General features: G+C 37.8%; 1 protein-coding gene across 1 annotated transcript in view; it reads right to left on the bottom strand.

Moving 5' to 3' along the window:
* LOC106881211 (cullin-3) overlaps positions 1–20,209 on the bottom strand; it is a 121,075-nt gene that overhangs the window by 79,071 nt on the left and 21,795 nt on the right. The window contains exons 3-6 of the mRNA XM_052974905.1: positions 18,572–18,686; positions 18,164–18,295; positions 12,633–12,680; positions 11,851–11,899 (exon numbers count right to left, since the gene is read on the bottom strand). Of these exons, the coding sequence (XP_052830865.1) occupies positions 11,851–11,899; positions 12,633–12,680; positions 18,164–18,295; positions 18,572–18,686 (344 nt within the window). The remainder of the gene's footprint in view (positions 1–11,850; positions 11,900–12,632; positions 12,681–18,163; positions 18,296–18,571; positions 18,687–20,209) is intronic.

Raw genomic sequence — 20,209 nt, forward strand, 5'->3', positions numbered from 1 at the left:
ACGAACCCAAACTGCATCTCATCTAAACTGACTCTCTCCCTAACTAGTTCGGCTATGACTCTCTCTGTGACTTTCATTACCTGATCCAACAACTTGATACCTCTGTAATTATTTGTATCTAAAGTGTCACCTTTACCTTTGTAGCAGTTGACTATGGTGCTGCTACACCAGTCATTGGGTACGACTCCTTCGTGCATCACCTGGTTAAGAATACGGGTGACTAGGCTATAGCCAACACTGCCAGATATTTTGAGCATCTCTGCAGTGATTCCTGATGGGCCGGGGGCTTTCCCTGTCTTCATACTCTTAATTGCTTTATCTACCATGGTACTGTCAACTCGGATAGCTGGTCCCTCTGTTCGATCGACATTCGGCAGACTATCTTTCTCCCATTCATTCTCTTTATTGAGCAATCTTTTGTAGTGGCGTCTCCAAACCTCTTTCTTTGCAGCCTCGTTTAGTGCAAGTGTACCATCATCCATGCGAACACATTTCTCTCCTGCGACATCACGATTCTCTCTCACACATTGTCTTGCAACACGAAATACCTCAAGAATTTGGTCCTCATGGCACAGAACATTGGCAAATTTTTTCTTATCTGCTTCCCCTCTGGTTAAATAAACCTGTCACATAGCTTCCCTTCTGGCAGTCTGATACAATTTCTTGCTACCACCATTCTTCCAGTCCTTCAAAGCCTGTTTCTTTTGTCTAATAACCCTGTCAACAACATAGTTCCATCACCATGTTATTTTGGATTGAGAGGTGACTTTGCACCGTCCACAGATCTGGTCAGTGGCCCTCAGCAGGTTGTCCCGTAGAAACCTCCAGTTGTCTTCTACATTGTGTGAAGCTATATCCCCTTCTATTTCCTCAAAGGCTTTGAATAATAGGTCTCTAAATCTCTGTCTATTCGCAGGATCTTTAAGCTTCCAGACCCTTCTCCTCCATGTTGGTCGTCTTCTGGGCAACCACTTAGCCCTGATCCTGAAGTCACTAACTACCAGTCTATGTTATGGGGTACATTCTTTGCCTGGGAAGGTTTTTGCATTTATAAGCAGCCATCTTTCCCTTTTCCTGGCGAGGATGTAGTCAATTTAGCTAGTGTGTCTGCCAGAACGGTAGGTGACTGGCAGGTTTCCTGAAGTTAGTATTGCAGACCATAAGGTCATTTGCATCACAGAACTCCAGCAGCCTGGTTCCCTCCTCATTGCGGGAACTAAAACCATAGCCTTCATGTACGCCATGGAAGTCCCCTGAATGTTGTCCAACATGTCCATTGAAGTCACCAGCCACAAAGAGAAGGTCCCAGTCATTAGTCAACGAGGTAGTCTGCAAGAGGGTGTCATCTAACTGTAAAAATGTCTGGCAACTTACATTTTTAGCTGAACCATTAAAAACTGTGAGAGAGACGTGTATGTTATACCAAATTAAAATAAAGGTATAGACAAACAGCTTTGTTTATATTTTATTTAAATTTGGAGAGTTTTAAAAACAGAACTTTAGAAATAAAAGTATCTCATTTTGAATTGCTTTTACATTTTACTTATCTGTATTATTTTCCTTGTGGATACAAGAAGTTTTAATTTTATAAGCAAAATGTAAATAAAGTCAATCGAGTCATACACACTGTTACTGCTCTTTTCATTAAAATAATTATTGTTCATCTTTCAATATTTAAAAAATAAAGCTTGTTCCACTACTCAGTGTATTCTTTCCAAATAGAAATAAATTGAAATGTTTTGTCATCAGATGTCTCATAAATAGACAATGAAAATAAAATTGAAGCATCTTCCAGACTAAGCCATCAAATAGCTTTTGCTAGAGAAATGCATATTAATGGATACTGTTTCATAATAAAGATGCAGGAGATAGGAAGTTAGTTTCATCTGAAATTCTTAGAGCTAAGCAGTTAACAGAAACCATTCACGTATATTCCACTATACTTTTCATACAAAAATCTAAAACTCCCAACTGAACTCAGCTAGAACACATTAGGCACTTACTCCAACACTTTACACTTTCTTTATAGCTCAACAAATTCTATAGTGATAAGTTTGTCCTGGATATAACTTCAAACTACATCTGGTAGTGGGGTCCTGGTTCAGGAATTCCAGGGTTTTGAAGAATGTGGAACCACCCTCAGCCACTATTGTTCTCAGGTCTACTAAGACTCCAAGCAGTAGTAACTATCAGGGCCCCAGCTATAGGTTAATTAGCGTGTTATGGAAGAAATTCCAAGCACAAACCCTCACCGCTTTGTGTGTGCCTCAACAGTAAATCAAGAAGTGGAGACTTTCAAGCAGTTTAGTGCTTTCTTTGACACCCTTCTGGCAACTCCAGAGTAAGTGGCTCTCTCCAGTCCTGTAAAGGGATTCACCTAGGAAGGCCACTCAAAAGTAAAATGTACAACTTACTGGTCACTGCAGCTGTCTTAGCCCACTGAACTATTGTGGTCTGACCTTCAAGTCTAAAGAGTGGGATTGGATTGCATAGACTCGCACTTAATTGCCAATACATATTTTCATCACTAACAAAGACCTTGCAAACAACACTTTCATAAATGACCAATCAAATCTACCTTCCACCTTAAAGAAAAGGTCATGTTAGATCATGGAGTCCTCTATATGCCCCTTAAAGGACAGAAAGATCATGGCTGGAATGCTTTTGATCATAGAGCTGCTCAATCAGGGTTGATCTGGAGTAAAACAGCAGAAACCCAAACTGCCTCCACAAGCCATTTGTCATCAATTAACTTCCTCAATGCACACTGAACAATATAGGATTGAATGCTAGTAACTTCTCTATAACAATTGCAAAATGGAATCATAACTACAAATTTAGTATCTAGGATTATAAATATTGATACGACTCCAATGATTTTGTATCAAATTTGTTATAACTACCAATTTCATAATTAAAGTTGTTAATTTAAGGTCTGTAATTGTATACATTGGGTCAACCCATAAATAATATTGTTTTTCAATTGCATGAACTAAAAGTTGAAGGGGAACAGGATAAACTACTTGCAACAACTTGCTATAAAAGCATATTCTTAGTGCAAGTTTTGAAGAGTGCAGTTTGATTTTAACAGCTATTTTTTTCAAAGCTATAATGCAAGTGACAAAGGGAGCATATTTGGCATATTTTGCTTTACGAGTTCAATAAAGACAACAACGCAACAGAAAGTGCAAAGAATATTAATGCAGTATATGCAGATTGAACAATAACCATAAGCCAATATTAACAGTGGTTCCAGAAATTCCGGGCTGGAAACTACAGCTGAGAAGACGAGCCTCATCATGGAAGATCTGTAGAGCTCAATGAGGACGTCCTGCAAACCCTAGTGGAACAAATTCCCATCATAACTGTTGAGAAACTAAGAGAGAAGCTTGGAGTTGGTCATTCAACCATTCATCAACACCTGCGTGCCATCGGAAAAGTCAGAAAATTGGGTCAATGGGTGCTCTTCTTTGCTGTCATGTCTCACCAGTTAACCTTTTTTGGACCAAATAGTGATGAGAAATGGGTTCTCTATAAAAATATCAAGCACTGAAGACAGTGAGTAGGGAAAGGAGAGACACTGGCACCTCAGGCTAAAGAAGGTCTTCACTCACGTAATGGTGGGATATGAAAGGTTTAGTCCATTTTGAACTTTTAAACTCAAACTAAATGATAACAAAGGAGATCTACTGCAAGCAGCTTGAACAGCTTAAGTCAGCACTAGAAGAAAAATGACCTTCTTTGGTTTCAAGAGGAAAGATGTTCTTCCATCAGGATAATGCTCAGCCACATATAGCAAGGATGACATTCCAAAGGCTGGAGCAGTTTGAATGGGAACTGATTCCCCTACCCACAATATTTGCCAGACATTGCCCCATCTGATTATCATTTATTCTGCAGTCTTCAAAATCATTTGGATGGAAAAAATATGAATTCTGTAGAGGAGGTCAGAACAGTACTGGAGTATTATTTTTTTGTCACAGACAAGTGAATTTTGAAAGAGGGCCTTGCAAGTCTACCAGATAGCTGGAAGAGCATTGTAGAAAATGAAGGAGAGTATATTTTAGATTAAAAAAGAACTTTCTTTATCTTAATTTTGAAAAATAAAAGAAGTATAAAAAAAAACACATTATTTATTGGATGACCCAATACTATATGTGAACATATAGGTGCAGAAAAAGGTAGAGAAAATAGTATCTGATCATCAAAGTTGAGATAAAATAGTGTTTTGTGAAGCTGAAAAATTGTTACTCCAAGATCCATGTAACTGATCATCAGACAGAAGTGACCTTTGGAGTAATACAATAATTGTAAATAAATCAAATTCATCACCTCATGATTGTAAGCCCAATGCTCAAAACATTGAGACATATGCCTTCACTATATATATATAAACACAGGCAAGGCTGTATGGTACGAGGCTTGGTTCTCAACTACATGGTTCCAATTTCAGTCCCACCGTGTGGCATCTTGGGCAAGTGTCTTCTACTACAGCCTCAGGTTAACTAAAGCCTTGTGAGAGGATTTTATGGACAGAAAGTGAAAGAAGCCTGGCATGTATGTGCATGTCTGTGTTTGTCCCTTGCCACTGCTTGACAACCAGTGTTGGTGTGTTTATGTCCCCATAACTTGGTGGCTTGGCAAAAGAGACTGATAGAATAAGAGCCAGGCTTTAAAAAGACAAAAGTACTAAGGTCAATTCATTCAGCTAAAAATTCTTCAAGGTGGTGTCCCAGCGTAGCTGCAGTGTAATGACAAACAAGTAAAAGATATACTGTCAACTTGTTTTGCCTACCTTTTGCATTCAAATTACTCTGTCAAACAAATTGTTTTGAAATAAGCATGCATTATCTCATAGGTTTTAGATTTCAATGATGTGATAGTCTATTTTTAGACTGGCATTGTAAGATAGGTGTGAAAGGCAGTATCTGGCCAGTTTAAATATAAACTGGAGAATATTTGGGCCTGATATGGTCAATTTAAATGCTAATGGGTTAAACTCCAAAACAGTTCTTGCTTGGAATTTTTCTTTAACAACAGATATTACTATTTTCTTAAACCAATGAAGAGTATTTAGTTTTATTCAATTTTGACAGGTTTTAATGCTTATATTAGTTTTTGTAAACAGTCACTTGCAATTTCCCAATAGATTCTATTAATTTTGAAATGTTGCAATCTCTGCCCAATCACAATCAGCTTTAAATGTTTATTTGACAATTTACCAACTTAGGTTCCCTGCATCATAAAAACCACCCATTGTACTGTACTAAAAGTTCACTTTGAAGTTTTCAGCTTCATTAAAATACTAAATACACATTTAATACTACATATTTGTATAGACAAATAATAATTAGCACATTCAACTTAAATTAGATGTGTTGTTTAGATCAGTGCTACTCAAAGTGGTGGTCTGCAGCAAGTTTCCAGAAAAGAAAGAAACATTATAAAATGCTTATGTAGCATTGTATTATTTGTTCCGAAATAAATATAAGATAAAAAAAAATTGTCAACTTTTATTATATTCATTATATATATTGTTTCCAGTATAAATTAATATTACCGGTCCCTGGCACATTGGAAAAAATAACTGCTGATACACCACATCACATAGTTTGAGAAGCACTGGTTTAGATCACCTTGAACTGCTGGTAATGTCCAAAGATGCTATCTCATGCTGACCGTCATCTGGTCACACTGCTTGCATAGATTTCTATGACTCTCTTTCACCATTCAATTCTATTGTTTATCATATTTGACAAGTCAGAGGGATTGCAGTTTATGTCATCATAAATCTGCTTGATATCAGTTTTGGCTAAGGGGCTTCAGCTCCAGATTTTTTCCCCTGAGTCTACTTCTGAAACCCTTTCCCAGGGTGGGTACTGCCACAAGATAGCAAAAGTTTAAAACCAGAATTTGTCTTCTCTTAGACAAACTGCCTTCCTATGCTGCAGAATTCCATCTACCCAAGCACTGGTTTTAAGGCACCAGATTGAGCCTTTACCTCTTCTTCTGTCAGTACAAACAGTTCCTCCAAATTAAAAGGTTAAGTGACATGAGAAAGCCAAGAGTTGGACTTGATTGTCAGAGATTGTTTGAAATAGCATGAAAAGCATATCTAAGCAGCGGTAGCTTATTCTTACAAACACTCCTTAAATTGTGTATACACATGCTACCTATCTCTATATGCATAAATGTACACACATACGCACACACAAATGTGTTGCCAACCTTAAGAGTTCCTGTTAGGAAGAGCATCAAACAAGGTGACACTATCTCTTCAATGCTCTTCACTGTATCTCTTGAAATGATATTCAGAGACACTAACTGGAAAAGTAATATAAAAAATGGCAAGGTACTAGCATCCCACTGATTTGCAGATGACATCATGCTCTCCACAGAAATCTCATGCTGAGATATGAATGTCAAGTAAGAGTGGGAGGGTGTTTGCCTCAAAGATATGCTTAACCCCTTCGTTACTATATTTATTTTGAGATGCTCTGGTTTCTTTCAATTATTTTAAATATAACAAAGTATTTAGTAAAATAACTTTGTTATCATTAAGCTAGTGTTAGGAACTTAAATTGTGACTATGGTTAGGTGGAATATTTCAATTCAAAACTTATGAAAACAAGACATTTGTACTACAGGGCCATAGCTAGTTTTGGCCGGGTTGATAACGAAAGGGTTAAAGTAGAACTGGACAAGATCTTGTATGTCAACCTCCTCAATGGTACTGTAATGCCTGCACTCATATGCATGACATGGGATACTACAAAGAAGGAAAACATTAACTGGTTATGACACAAGAGAGTCATGGAAAGATCCATACAAGGAATGTCATTGTAGGAGCATGCTCAAAATGAAGTAATTTGAGAAGAAAGTGGAGGGAATGATGTGATCATGAAATCCCAAAAGAACAAATTCTGTTGGGTTCACAAACAATAAGTGGGCTTGTGCAGTTGTAACATAGTATGCAAGAAATCAAAAGAGGTCACCAAAATGATGGGAAGATGACAGTCAAACAATCTAGACCTAAATAGAAGAACATTGTGACCAGCAATGTATAGGGACATCTGATAGTCTGACAGAAAATATATTTGTAACACACACATATATACTTACATACTACATCTTTATATTATAGACATATCCATGAGAAAGAATGAGATAGAAGAAGAGTGACTGATACAAAGAAAGAGAAAAACATAAGGAGAGGAGGTGAAATTTTTGAGAGGGCGACAACTTTGGTAAACAAATGACAATATCATTTTTGACAATTATGTAATATTATTTGGTTATTGTAAACAAATTCATTAAATTTGGGCATTTATTTTAACAGAACTGCATGTGTATGTATCCATACATACTCTCCGTGCTGGTATGAGTCAGACAGTTTGACTGGAACCGGTAAGCTAGAGGGCTGCACAGGTTCTAGTTTGATTTGGCATTGTTTCTATAGCAGGATGCCCTTCCTAACACCAACCACTCATAGAGTGTAATGGGTTCTTTTTACGTGCCACCAGCACAGGTGCCATTTACACAATACCAGCAACAGACATGACTATGATTTCAGGGGTGCCATTTACATGACACTAGCAATGGCCATGACTACCATTCACTTGGCTTCACAAGTCTTCTCAAGGTCTTGGTCACTTGTCATCACCTACATTAGGACCAGTATTCAAAGATCGTGCTTCACCACCTTATCCCATGTCTTCCTAGGTCTACTTCCACAGGTTCCCTCCACTGTTAGAGATCAGCACTTCTTCACACAGCTGTCCTTGTCCATACGCATCACATGACCATAGCAGTGCAGTCATCTCTCTTGCACACTACATTTGATGCCTCTTATGCCCAGTTTTTCCCTCAAGACACTTACACTTTGTCGTACATGCACAGTGATATTGTACATCCAGTGAAGCATACTGGTTTCATTTCTTTCAAACTTTTCCCATGTCCTCTGTGACCTGTTTGCACACAGGCATCATAGTCTGCTTTTCATTCTGAGGGAAAGGCCCTTTGTTACCAACAGAGGTAGATGTTCTCTGAACTTCGCCCAGCCTCTTCTTAGTCTAGCAGCTATGCTCTCAGAGCATCCACTCCACAGCTGACTTGGTCACCTAAATAAAGGAAGCTATCAGCTACCTCTAGCATTTGATGGGGTTTATTTTCTGTACATTTCTAGTGTTTATTGTACCTGTACATCTGCCACACACAAAGACCATCTTCCCTCTTAACCTTCCTCTGATATTGCTACATCTCTTATGTGTCCATAGCTTGCACTGGGTACATCTTATGGAATTTCTACCTACACCTTTACAGATCAAGCAGGGCCATCAACCTGAAGGGATTTATGATTTGTCTGAAAATGTAAGACTTTATGAATGTTGTCCTTTTTTCAAAGTGTTCTATGTACATGTTATGTGTATGTGTGTGCATGTATGTAGGTGGACGCTGTTATCCGGGGTATGGCTACTGTTGCATGCAGGTGAGATCTGAGAGTTAGGAGAGGATCAAAGAGGACAAACTACTCCAAAGGGCTCACATGCTCTCCCTACTATCAGCAGTACTGCTGTATCCAGATACCTCATGTACCCAGTTACTAACTCAGTCAAGCAGGGCCATGTACTTGCACCTACACTGTTCAGCATGATGATGACAAAACCAGCATTAAGATCAGATTCTGGACTGATGGCAGAGGACACAGTTTATGACTTTCTGTTCAAAGGCAACTGCACTCAACACTGCCACAGAGGCCCAGATGCATCAGAACATGAACTTTTCTACTGCTTGTAACAAATTTTGGCTGCACAATCTGTACTCAGAAGACAGAGGTCATGTACCAATCCAGCCCTGCAGAAGCTGTGTATGGATCCAGATATCACTGTTGAAAGGGAAACCCTGAAGGTTGTTCATAAGTTCAAGTACCTCAGCAGCACACTTTCCAAGATTGTGAACATTGATGAAGTTGACACACGCATTGCCAAGGGAAGCTCAGCATTTGAGTGGCTATGTGAGTCAGTGAGGGAGAAGAGAGGCATTAGGCTGGCCACCAAGTTGAAGGTGTACCAAGCGGTTGTATGGTCTATGCTATTGCTTGTGAGACTTTCACAGTTTAAGAACGCCATGCCAAAAAGCTAAACTGCTTCCACATAAATTGCCTAAGAAAGCTGTTAAAAACAACCAGGCAAGAAAAGGTTCCAGACAAGGCTCAAGCTGATCTGCCAAGCATCTACACCACTGCTGAAGAAAATTCAAATCAGGTGGGCAGACCACCTTGTTTGAATGCCAGACACATGACTACTCAAGAGACAGTTTTATAGTGAATTGGCAGAAGGCAAACACACACAAGTAGACAGAAAGTGCTTCAAGGTTACAAGGTTACACCCAAAGCCTCACTGAAGAGCTTTGAGACCTGGGAAACACAAACAAGACCACCCTGCCTGGCAAATCTGCACCAGCAGAAGTACCACCTCCTACAAACAGAACAGGATTGCAGGGGTACAAATATAGCATGAACTGCGCAAGTCTAGAGCCAACTCCTCACCTTCAGTCCCAGACATGTGGCAGAGCCTTCCAAGCATGCATAAAACTGATCAGTCACAGCTGGACACACTGTGACCTGTCGTCTTCTCTTATGTAATGTCCTTGGTCATGACAGATGAACTAATAATGACGTATGCATGTGAAAGTGTGTCAACATTATGAATGACTTGTATTTGTCTCTAAAAGCTGCATGTATGTCTTTTGTGTATGTTCTCTGTGTGTTAGTACAATAACAAACAAAATTTTTCAGTTTAGAAGCTTCCATGGGTCAGATTTGCTTGAAATCTTTTCAGGTACAAAAACTTATATCCAAGAGTACATAGGAAAAAAACATATTATATCTACAATGTCTAAAATTAAGAAACACACATACAGCATTTGAATTTTAGTGTTATATAGATTGTTTCTACCAATGGACAGACTCTTGTGGCACACCATGCACAAATTAGCAAGTTTTTGTTTCTTTGCTTTACTTTTTTTTGTAATGCATAAACTTGAAAGATAACTCTAAATTTTCATATTATTAAGATAAAATTATAAACAAATGTGATAGATACTTGATACCTTATCCTTTTTAACACTGCTTAAAAATGTTAATATTGAAGTAAACATATTGTTTGGAAAAAAAATATAACTTTAAAATTTAGGTTGTAACAATTTACGAGGGGTGTCTGAAAAGTTTTGAGCCTAACCTAGAAACAGGACTGCTAGATAGCTGAAACAATTTTTTCTGGTAAGTACAGTCTTTTCAGAGTATTCTTGCTCATTTTCATGATTCTGATATTTAAATTTTTTTTGTTGCAGATTTTGAATAAACAAGTGTCGAAGTTACAAGGAAAATGGAGAAAACTGAGTATCGTGCTGTCATGAAGTACCTTCATTTGAAAGGCATGACTCCATCAGAAATCCATGAAGATATGGTGAGAACCTTAACAGACAATGCTCCTTCATATGCAACAATCAAACACTGGGTAAATGAATTCCAGCGTGGCAGGGAGAGTGTGGAATATGATCCAAGACCAGAGAGACATTCAACTGCAACCACCAAGGATAACCATGACCTTGCTCTTGGTATGATAATGCAAGATCGCCAAATATCATATTGTCAGATAGCTGAGAGACTGGGCATTTCAACTGAAAGGGCAGACAACATTGTGACAAAAGAACTTGGGTTCTCAAAGGTTTCTGTAAAGTGGGTCCCTCACCTTCTGACTTCTGAACAGAAGCGTACTAGGTGCACTTTGTCCACGAGCAATCTGGAACTGTTTGAAGTCGATGAAGAGAATTTTCTTGCTCATTTCATTACTATAGACAAAAGTTGGGTTCATCACTACCAGCCTGAAACCAAAGAACAATTAAAGCAGTGGAAGCACACATCTCCTTCCTCAAAGAAGGCCAGGGTCATTCCTTCAGCTGGCAAGGTCATGGCGTCATTTTTTTAGGATTCACAAGATGTCTTGCTGATCGATTACCTTGAAAAGGGTCACACCGTGACAGGGCTGTATTATTCTCAGCTACTGAAACGCCTCCGAGAAGCAATCAAAGAAAAGAGGCCGGGAATGCTCACCAGAGGAGTCCTTTTTCATCACGACAATGCTCCAGCCCACACCTCAGTGGTTGCCATGGCAACAATTCGTGATTGTGGATATGAACTTGTTCCCCATCCGCCTTACTCGCCAGACTTAGCCCCCTCTGACTTTCATCTATTCCCAAAAATGAAAAAAGCCCTGGCTGGTCGCCATTTTGCCAGTGACAATGACGTCATAGACGCTGTAGGAAGTTTCTTGGAGTCTCAAACAAAAAAGTTCCTCTACGCCGGAATAATGGCACTTCAGCACCGCTGGACAAAGTGTTCAGCCATTAAGGGGGACTATGTTGAAAAATAAATCATCAGAAGTCTTGTACTATGTTTTGTTTTTTTGAAGCTCAAGACTTTTCATACACCCCTCGTAAGAATAAAAAATTTGTAGCAATTATATTTCTGATTTATGAAATAAACCATCTTATATACAAAATTCAAATACTAAGCACAAGAATATTTTGAAATTCCTTACATTTTGTCATAAATAGCTATCTGCATCAAATCCTGATCATATCTGTTTAGGGCAGCTAGTAATGAATGCCAGTATATGACAAAATGCAAAAAGAAAGAAAAAGTGGCTAGCATTGAACTTAGATAAGCAGTTGACAACTGTTCCAAGAAGACATGCAAGTTATTTATGCACTTGTGGTATTATGGAAATAAATTAGAAGCCAACTTCTTTTAAACGAAGGGCAAAACCATCATAAAGTAAATTGACTTACCATCAGTTTTATTATTTTTTAACATGTGCACAACACCAGAATTTTCCATCTTAAAAATATAAATCAATTTAAAATCAATAAATCTTGGAAATAGAAATCTTGTAAAATATTAAGTATTTAAATATTTTCATACTTTATTTTACTATAACCCTTAGGTATCATTGAAATTTTCTTACCTGTTATAACAAGCAGTTTTCTCTTACAAATAATTCCTAGCAATTTTGATAATATTAATGTAGATCATTAAATTTCAAATTATAGCTTAGACATACAGTATCAGAAAATGTTTGGTCTCTGCTTTCATAAATAAATAGTATATAATGAATTAGGCTTTTGTGTATAGAAAATCTGCATGGCTTTAGTCACTCTTTATGAGCTTAAACTAAAATAGTCATATTTTTTGTATTTACATGTTGGGCACACATTTTAATTTACCTCAATAAAAACTTCTAATACTGCTTTTGCTATTTTTATGCTATTAAATTTTTTTTTTTTTCCCATATTAAAATGTATTTTTTCTATGTTTCACATCCTAATCCATTCTAGCAACCAAAAATATGATTTATCAATTTTGATATCGTGTAGTTTTTGTCATCGTTATTTAAAATCACACTTCTGTTGCTAGCATAAATTGGCCAACTGTGCTCTACTACAGGTTCTCATTACTTACTGTAATTAAAGCCAAATAACATTTAGAAAAATTTGACACATATTAGGAAATATTAAAAATGCATGTAAAACAATGTAGTTTGTAAAATTATATAGAATAATAATCAACTTACCTCTACAATTGTCTTCATGTGTTTTCTTATAAGTTCTTCTTCAAGTACCTAATTTCAAAAGTAAAATTAATAATAATATGAAATAATATTGTAACTAACTTGAATAAAATTCATTACAACTTCAACATGTACAATAGCAATTTTAAAATAACCAGCAACATGTTAAGTTATAACAATCCATCTAAGTCAGTGAGGTGTGCATGGAAGAAATTCCAGGAAATAAGAAGCATACTAATGAAAGGGAGTGGTGCAGAAATGGAAAGGTGTATGCTGCATGTGTGAGTAGTGTTAGAATTTATGGAAGTGAAACATGGGTAGTGAATATTACCCGAGAAGGCTGGAAAGAATGGTTCAGTGAATGAGTGGAGTATCAGAGAGAGGGAATAACTACAATAAATTTGCACGATGATGCACAGGATGTTGGCAACAGAGCAAGTGATAGAGGTTAAGAGAAATGTGACATGTTTTGAAGAGGTGTTTGGGTCATGTGCTGAAGGATGATGGAAATTAATGTGAAAGTAGAAAGGAAAATTAAGAGAGACAGTGAAGATAAATGCACTTGGTATTTTGTGCATCTCTCTCTCCCTCTCTTTTTATTTGTTTTATTTATTCTTCTGAGGTGCATGGCTTAGTGGTTAGGGTGCTAGGCTCATTCTTTTACTTGTTTCAGTCATTTGACTGTGGCCATGCTGGGGCACCGCCTTTAGTTAAGCAAATCAATCCCAGGACTTATTCTTTGTAAGCCTAGTACTTATTCTATCAGTCTGTTTTGCCGGACCGCTAAGTTAGAGGGTTGTAAACATGCCAACATTGGTTGTTAAGCGATGGTGGGGGAACAAACACAAACATATACGCATATATATACAACAGGCTTCTTTCAGTTTCCGTCTAATGTATATGTGTGGATATAAATCGAAATCAAACTAAATCTGTAGACTGGCACCCATGCCAACGTCTCTTCATTGAACATTAAACTCGGCTTGCGAAGGCCTGTTGGGACAAGCGAAAGCGAAATCGTGATGGCACCTGTACCAGTAAATCACTAAGAGCACCGTCCGAGCGTGATCGTTGCGAGAGCACCAACTGTCTGGCTTCCATGCCGGAGGCACGTAAATAGCACCATTCAAGCATGACCGTTACCAACGTCGCCTTCCTGGCACTTGAAAAGTGGCACGTGAAATACACCATTTCGAGCATGGCTGTTGCTAGTACCTCCTAACTGGCTTTCGTGCCAGTGGCACGTAAAAGCACCCACTACACTCTCGGAGCGGTTGGCATTAGGAAGGGCATCCAGCTGTAGAAACTCTGCCAAATCAGATTGGAGCCTGGTGTAGCCATCTGGTTCACCAGTCCTCAGTCAAATTGTCCAACCCATGCTAGCATGGAAAGCGGACGTTAAATGATGATGATGATGATGATGATGATGATGATGATGATGATGATGATGATGATGATGATGACAGGCTGAAGGTAATAGAAGAAATGAAAACAAAGGAGTTGAGGAATGTAATGGGTGAGGAAAAAAGTGGAAAAGAATGCCATGAGGCCACAAAGCTGGTATAACAGCAAAAACACTTGTTGTTTATAACACAAACTTTTGATTTAATATTGATATTTCAAAATGGATTTAAACTCTGTAACAAAAAAAAAAAAAAAAAAAGGACTTACAATCCTCGCCTCTGTAATCTATTGTAAAATTTACTTATGTAAATGGCAGCCCCACGATTGGCCATGAATGGGGAGTCAAAAATCAATCAAACCCAGTAATCAATATGGAAATGAATATAGCTACTCCTTTGAATGCTGAATGAATTGCAAACAACAATGGATGCAAGCTGTGCCATAGGACTTTGCTACTAAGAAACACTTAAAGATACATCAGGGAAAGACTTGTAAGAAGAGGACAGAGCAGTGTAGGTCTGATCATTAAATGCTACAGCAAAGAGCTCTTCCCAACTGGAAACTGCAAGTTATGAGACTGATGCATCAGATAGTGCTCATTAAAAACGGAGGGTTCTGTGGCCTGTTGCTACTGAAAAAGTAAGATATAAGGAGTTTGAGATAAAGGTATGTAAAGCTTTATAAAAAAAATGACAGGATCCATATGGTACCGGATTGGCAAAAGGAAAGAGTGGATCAAGCAAGAGGAACAGGAAAATGAAACAATTGAGGATGGAAAAGAACAGCCTAAGAAAGCAATGGGAATGTGCAGAGGAAGACAGAACACCTTGCCTCGTGCAGCTGTTTGAGGATTTAAAAAGAAAATGCTGTTTTGTGCAATGAAATATCAGATATGAGTGATGAAAAGAAAGCAAAAGGACTCGTGAACAGTTTCTGAAGAACTAATATAAGGTATGAAGAAGCTGTTCACTGAACCAAACAGCGACACTTTATCGTGCACAAAAGGAGAACTGGATGCTCATATCAAAGAAACCTACAGCAACCTGAATTGCAACAAGTCACTGCCACCTATTAATGGAATAAAGCATCTCTTAGAACCTGATGTCGAATTTCAAAATGGAGACATCAGGGAGAAAGAGGTGAATGAATTTGCGAAGAAAGTCGGAGCAAAGAGTTCCTTAAGAGGTGATGGTGTGTAAGTATTGCAATTATTTACAAAAGAAGCCTTTTGTTCTGCTCCAACAGCTTTGGTGTGAAGAAACTTTAGTAGAGGATTGGTGGAAGGTGGAAGGCATATACATGCCAAAGGAAGCCAATGCAGAGACTATAAAACAGTTTTAGCTGGTATCCTTATTGAATGTGAATGGCAAGATCTTTATGGGCATTTTCTCAAGAAGAACAGTGACATACCTACAGAATAATGGATATGTGGATGAATCTGTTCAAAAGGCTGGAATCCCTGGATGTGATGAGCATTGTTTTTCGATTTGGAAAGCAATCCAAGATGCCAAACAACACGTTTGAATGTGGTATGGCTTGATCTAGCTAAAGCATATGGCTTGGTGCCACACAAATTGCTGATGAGAGCTATGGACCACTTCCACATTCCAGAGAAAGTAACAAAATTAATGAGGATATATATGACAGTTTCAAGACGAAGTTTACAGCTGGTAGCTTTACAACAGACTGGCACTGCTTGGAGATTGGCATTGTTGCTGGCTGTGCAATATGTCATGTGGTTTATCCTAGTCATGGAGATGATTTTGAACTGACACTTCTGTCAATGGAAGAAGCAAATCATGCAGAGTGCTCTCTTGAAGCTAGACAAACTGATTATGTGGTTGAGGATGTGATTCAAGCAAAAAAAGTCATAGTCTGATATCTATTAGGGGAGTACAAATAAAAGAAAATTTACAATTGCAGGAGAATGCATTCCAACAGTCAAGGAAGAACCCGTTTAGAGATTAGGGTGTGTATACACTGGAACATTGTCAGATAGGAGTCACAGGATGCAGATCATGAAACAAGCAGAGGATGGACTTACAGCAACTGATGATTCAAAACTACCAGGGAAGTATAAAATATGGCGCCTGCAGTTTGTTTAATATCTGTGCCTTTCATGGCTACTTTTAATATACGAGGTGGCACTGCCACGGCTTCTAATCATTGAGCAAAAGTACAATGTGTTCAGTAGAAAGTAGCTAGGCCTACCTTGGATATTGAACAGCTCTACTCTTTATTGTAAAAGAGGCTCATTGCAGTTACCACTAATATCAATAATCGAAATTTATAAAGTAGGAAAGGTACAAATGGTGATGATGCTAAGAAAGTCAAAAGACATAGAAATCAGGCATAATCAACCTGATGTAAAAACAGCCAGGAAGTGGAAAGCAGAAGCAGAGACAGAGATATGGTGGGTGCCATGTAAATTGATTGGAAGGGAATTGGATCTGGCACAGATCTGTTGTTAGCAACAATGTCAAAGTAAAGGAAACAGAGAAGAGAGCTTCATTTGATTCAATGCTCTCAATAAGGACAAACAACAAGATGGGAGGAACACATAGTTGAGAGAAAAATAAGTTGAAATGAAATATGGAAGTAGACTATATCACATTTGAGTTTTCTGATTCTTTCATCTAACAATACCTTGCCTTCGTCTAAAATCTAGTAAGATGAAGCGTATCAGAGAATGATAAATGCAAGTGCGGAAAAGTTGGAATATAGACTATGCTCTTTTTGAAAACTTCAAACTATAGTTAATTTCATTAAATACACCATCATGTCTTTGAGCTCTTGCAAATGTCATAGGAATACCATTGTGGCATATGGCATTTAAAACCTGATATAACTCATCCCCCTTTAACTCTAGCCATAGATAATTTCTTCTCCAGAAAACTGACCTTGATGGGATTTAAACAAGTGCAAGAGAGCAACAATAGAAACTGCAAGGCATCTATCCAATGCTCTAACAACTCTACCAATTTGCAGCCATAGCTTGTTATGAATATTTTCTAAAAAAATTTACATATGTGTATTCACAGGTCTTCTGATCAGAAAATTAATCTCATGTTTGTATATTTGACCTTTGGTCATCTTCAGATGCTATATTTTTACATATAAAGAAACTCCACCTCATAGTGACTTATGATTTTAACAGAGATTAATAAATTAATGCTCAAACTCTTTTACTGGTACAGCCTTTCAGCTGTGAGATTATCTTAGAAATATAAAAATACAATTGCATAGGCTTTATTTCAACAAATGTAAAGCTTACTGATGAAATTTCAGTCAACAAGAACTTTCATAATTATACAAGCATGGAAAGATGAAAAGAATATTATATACTCTCTTACCAGAGGATATAAATATTAAGTATTTGTTGCTGATACTCTACTGAAATAACATTAAATTAAGTCAGAGTTCAGAAGGGTCACCACTGGATAACAAATTTACATTTCTAATAAAAGTTATTTTATACCCCAATTAATGATCAATAGTATATTTTTATCAGCAAGAATACAAAGAGTGCCTGCAACTTAATGTAAAATAAGTATCAAAGGATTTCTTTTGGTTGTTTTGCTGCTTACAACTTTTTAGGTATAAACTGGCAAAAGATATACATGAATATACAATAGGCTTCTATAGTTTCTGTTTATCAAATTTCACTCATAAAGTATGGAGCAATTCAAGGCTATCGTAGAAAATACTTGCCAAATATGCCACACAGTAGTATCAAACCCCAAACCACATAATTGCAAAGGGAACTGCCTCAGTACATAGACTCACATATCCAAATGAGATCCTATAATTAAGAAATTCTTTTATTTTTAGAATTTTCACATATAGGTGCAGGTATGGCTGTGTGGTAGGAAGCTTGCTTTCCAACCACATGGTTTCAGTTCAGTCCCACATTGTATCACCTCATGCAAGTGTCTTCTGCTATAGGGCTGTGAACGGATTTGGTAGATGGAAACTGAAAGAAGCTTGTATATATGTGTGTGTCTTGGCAAATGAGACCAACAGAATAAGTATCAGGCTTAAAAAAAAAAAGTACTGAGGTTAATAAGTAAAAGATATGCAGGAAAACTTAAAGGAAGAAAAACAAGCAATAAAACTGCTACATTACTCACTTTTACAATAGGTTCTTCTGTTGATTTATCTAAATAATGAGTTGCTCTTTCTGCTTCCTCATTAATTCGAGCCTCTACTTTTTTAATATATACAGATGCACTATTTTCAGCCAAAAACTTTTGACTCTCCAGCTGAAAAAAAAATTTTTTTTTTTAAATGAGATAAATACACAGACTCGCACATGAATATCAAATATATTTTGTCAAATTCTACAGTGTGTTTTCAGAACCATTCTATATTGGGTGTGGAAAGAAATATGGATAAAAAAAAAAAAAACCAGAATAAAAGTACTTTCATTTTACTAATGGATAACCCCTGATTATAAATATAGTTTCCAATATTTTACAAATCTGAGTTCAACAAAAGAATTGAAAGAACTTAGCAAATAGTTACAAGAAAAATCTTACTTTATAAAATTCAGCTGACTGATCAAGGAATGGTATTTCAAAGTCTTCTTCATATACTGACCGAGACTCAATACCAAGGACCATAATCATCTGACAAGCATTTCTAACAGCACTCCTGAAAGTAGAAGGTTAATATACTTGACTTCATGTCATAGAGTAAAGGGACTAAAATGTTGGTATAATTTTCTATGAATTCTATGCAAAATTGATATGGTAAAGATTCATCATAATCATTGTTTAACATTTTACATGCTGGCATGGGTTGGACGGTTGAGGTATGGAGAGCCAGCAGCTGCATCAGGCTCTAATCTGATCAGGTAATGTTTCTACAGCTGGATACCCTTCCTAATGCCAACCACTCCGAGAGTGTAGTTGGTGCTTTTTACATGTCACCAGCAGAAGAGCCAGTCAGGCGGGCTTGGCATCAATCACGTTTGGATAGTGCATTTTACATTTCCCCACCACAGGAGCCAGTCAGCCAGACCTGGCATTGACCACGTTCGGATGGTGCTTTTTATGTGCCACCAGCACAGGAAGCCAGTCAGGGCACACTGGCATCGACCACGATCGGATGATGCCTTTTATGTGCCACTGGAAGGGGGGCTAGTCATGGGGCACTGGCCACAGCTGCGATTTTGGTTTTACTTGACTCAACAGGTTTTCTCAAGCATATCATGTTGCCCAACACATCAAGAGTACTCTTAAATGCGCTGGACACGCAACACTGGCATCGGCCATGGCTGCGATCTCACCTTAGTTGCCAAGTCTCCTCAATCAAAGCATATTTCCAAAGGTCTTGGTCTCCTGTCAGTGCCTGTGTAAGGCCCAATGTTCGAAGGTCATGCTTCGCCATCTCATCCTTATATGAGGAGACCCCCTTCGGTCATGACTGACCATGGGATTGCACCTAGAAAGTTACCCTCTGAGGCACAAGTTCAGGCAAGGTTGTTTATGGAAGGCCAGCAGTAGCCCATGCACACCAGCCTCCCCACTCCACACCACTGATGTTATCCAAGGGAAAGGCAAAGGCTGATACAGCTTGGCACCAGTGATGTTGCAACTCATTTCTACAGCTGAGTTAACTGGAGCAATGTGAAATAAAGTGTCTTGCTCAAGAACACAACAACCAGCCCAGTCTGGGAATCGAACTCACAACGATAAGATCGACGCTCTAACCACTGAGACATGCACCTTCACACATCATCACAAACCCAAACTGCATCTCATCTAAACTGACTCTCTCCCTAACTAGTATGAGATATGAAATAGAGAGTGAAGTGGAGGAATGAAAATAGATGTGAGATATACAGGGATATTGTATCCTCAGTTACATTATTTAGGCAGAATGGTACAGGAATTCTATATGCATACCATTCTGCCTAAATAATGAAAGTGAGGATACAATATCCCTGTATATCTCATGTCTATTTTCATTCCTCTACTTCACTCTCTGTTTCATATCTTATCTAGAATAACTATTGCTTAACCATTTTCTCACACCGTTTCCGATAAAGGGATATATAAAATATCCTGGAAACAGCTGTGAGACCCATTTATAAATGTTCTGAAATCTTTCACAGGCTTAGATTTTTATCTCATTCTGTAAATTTTTATTTATTTATATATTTATTTATATAT

The sequence above is a fragment of the Octopus bimaculoides genome, chromosome 19 (genome assembly GCF_001194135.2).
Source record: "Octopus bimaculoides isolate UCB-OBI-ISO-001 chromosome 19, ASM119413v2, whole genome shotgun sequence".
NCBI lineage: Eukaryota > Metazoa > Mollusca > Cephalopoda > Octopoda > Octopodidae > Octopus > Octopus bimaculoides.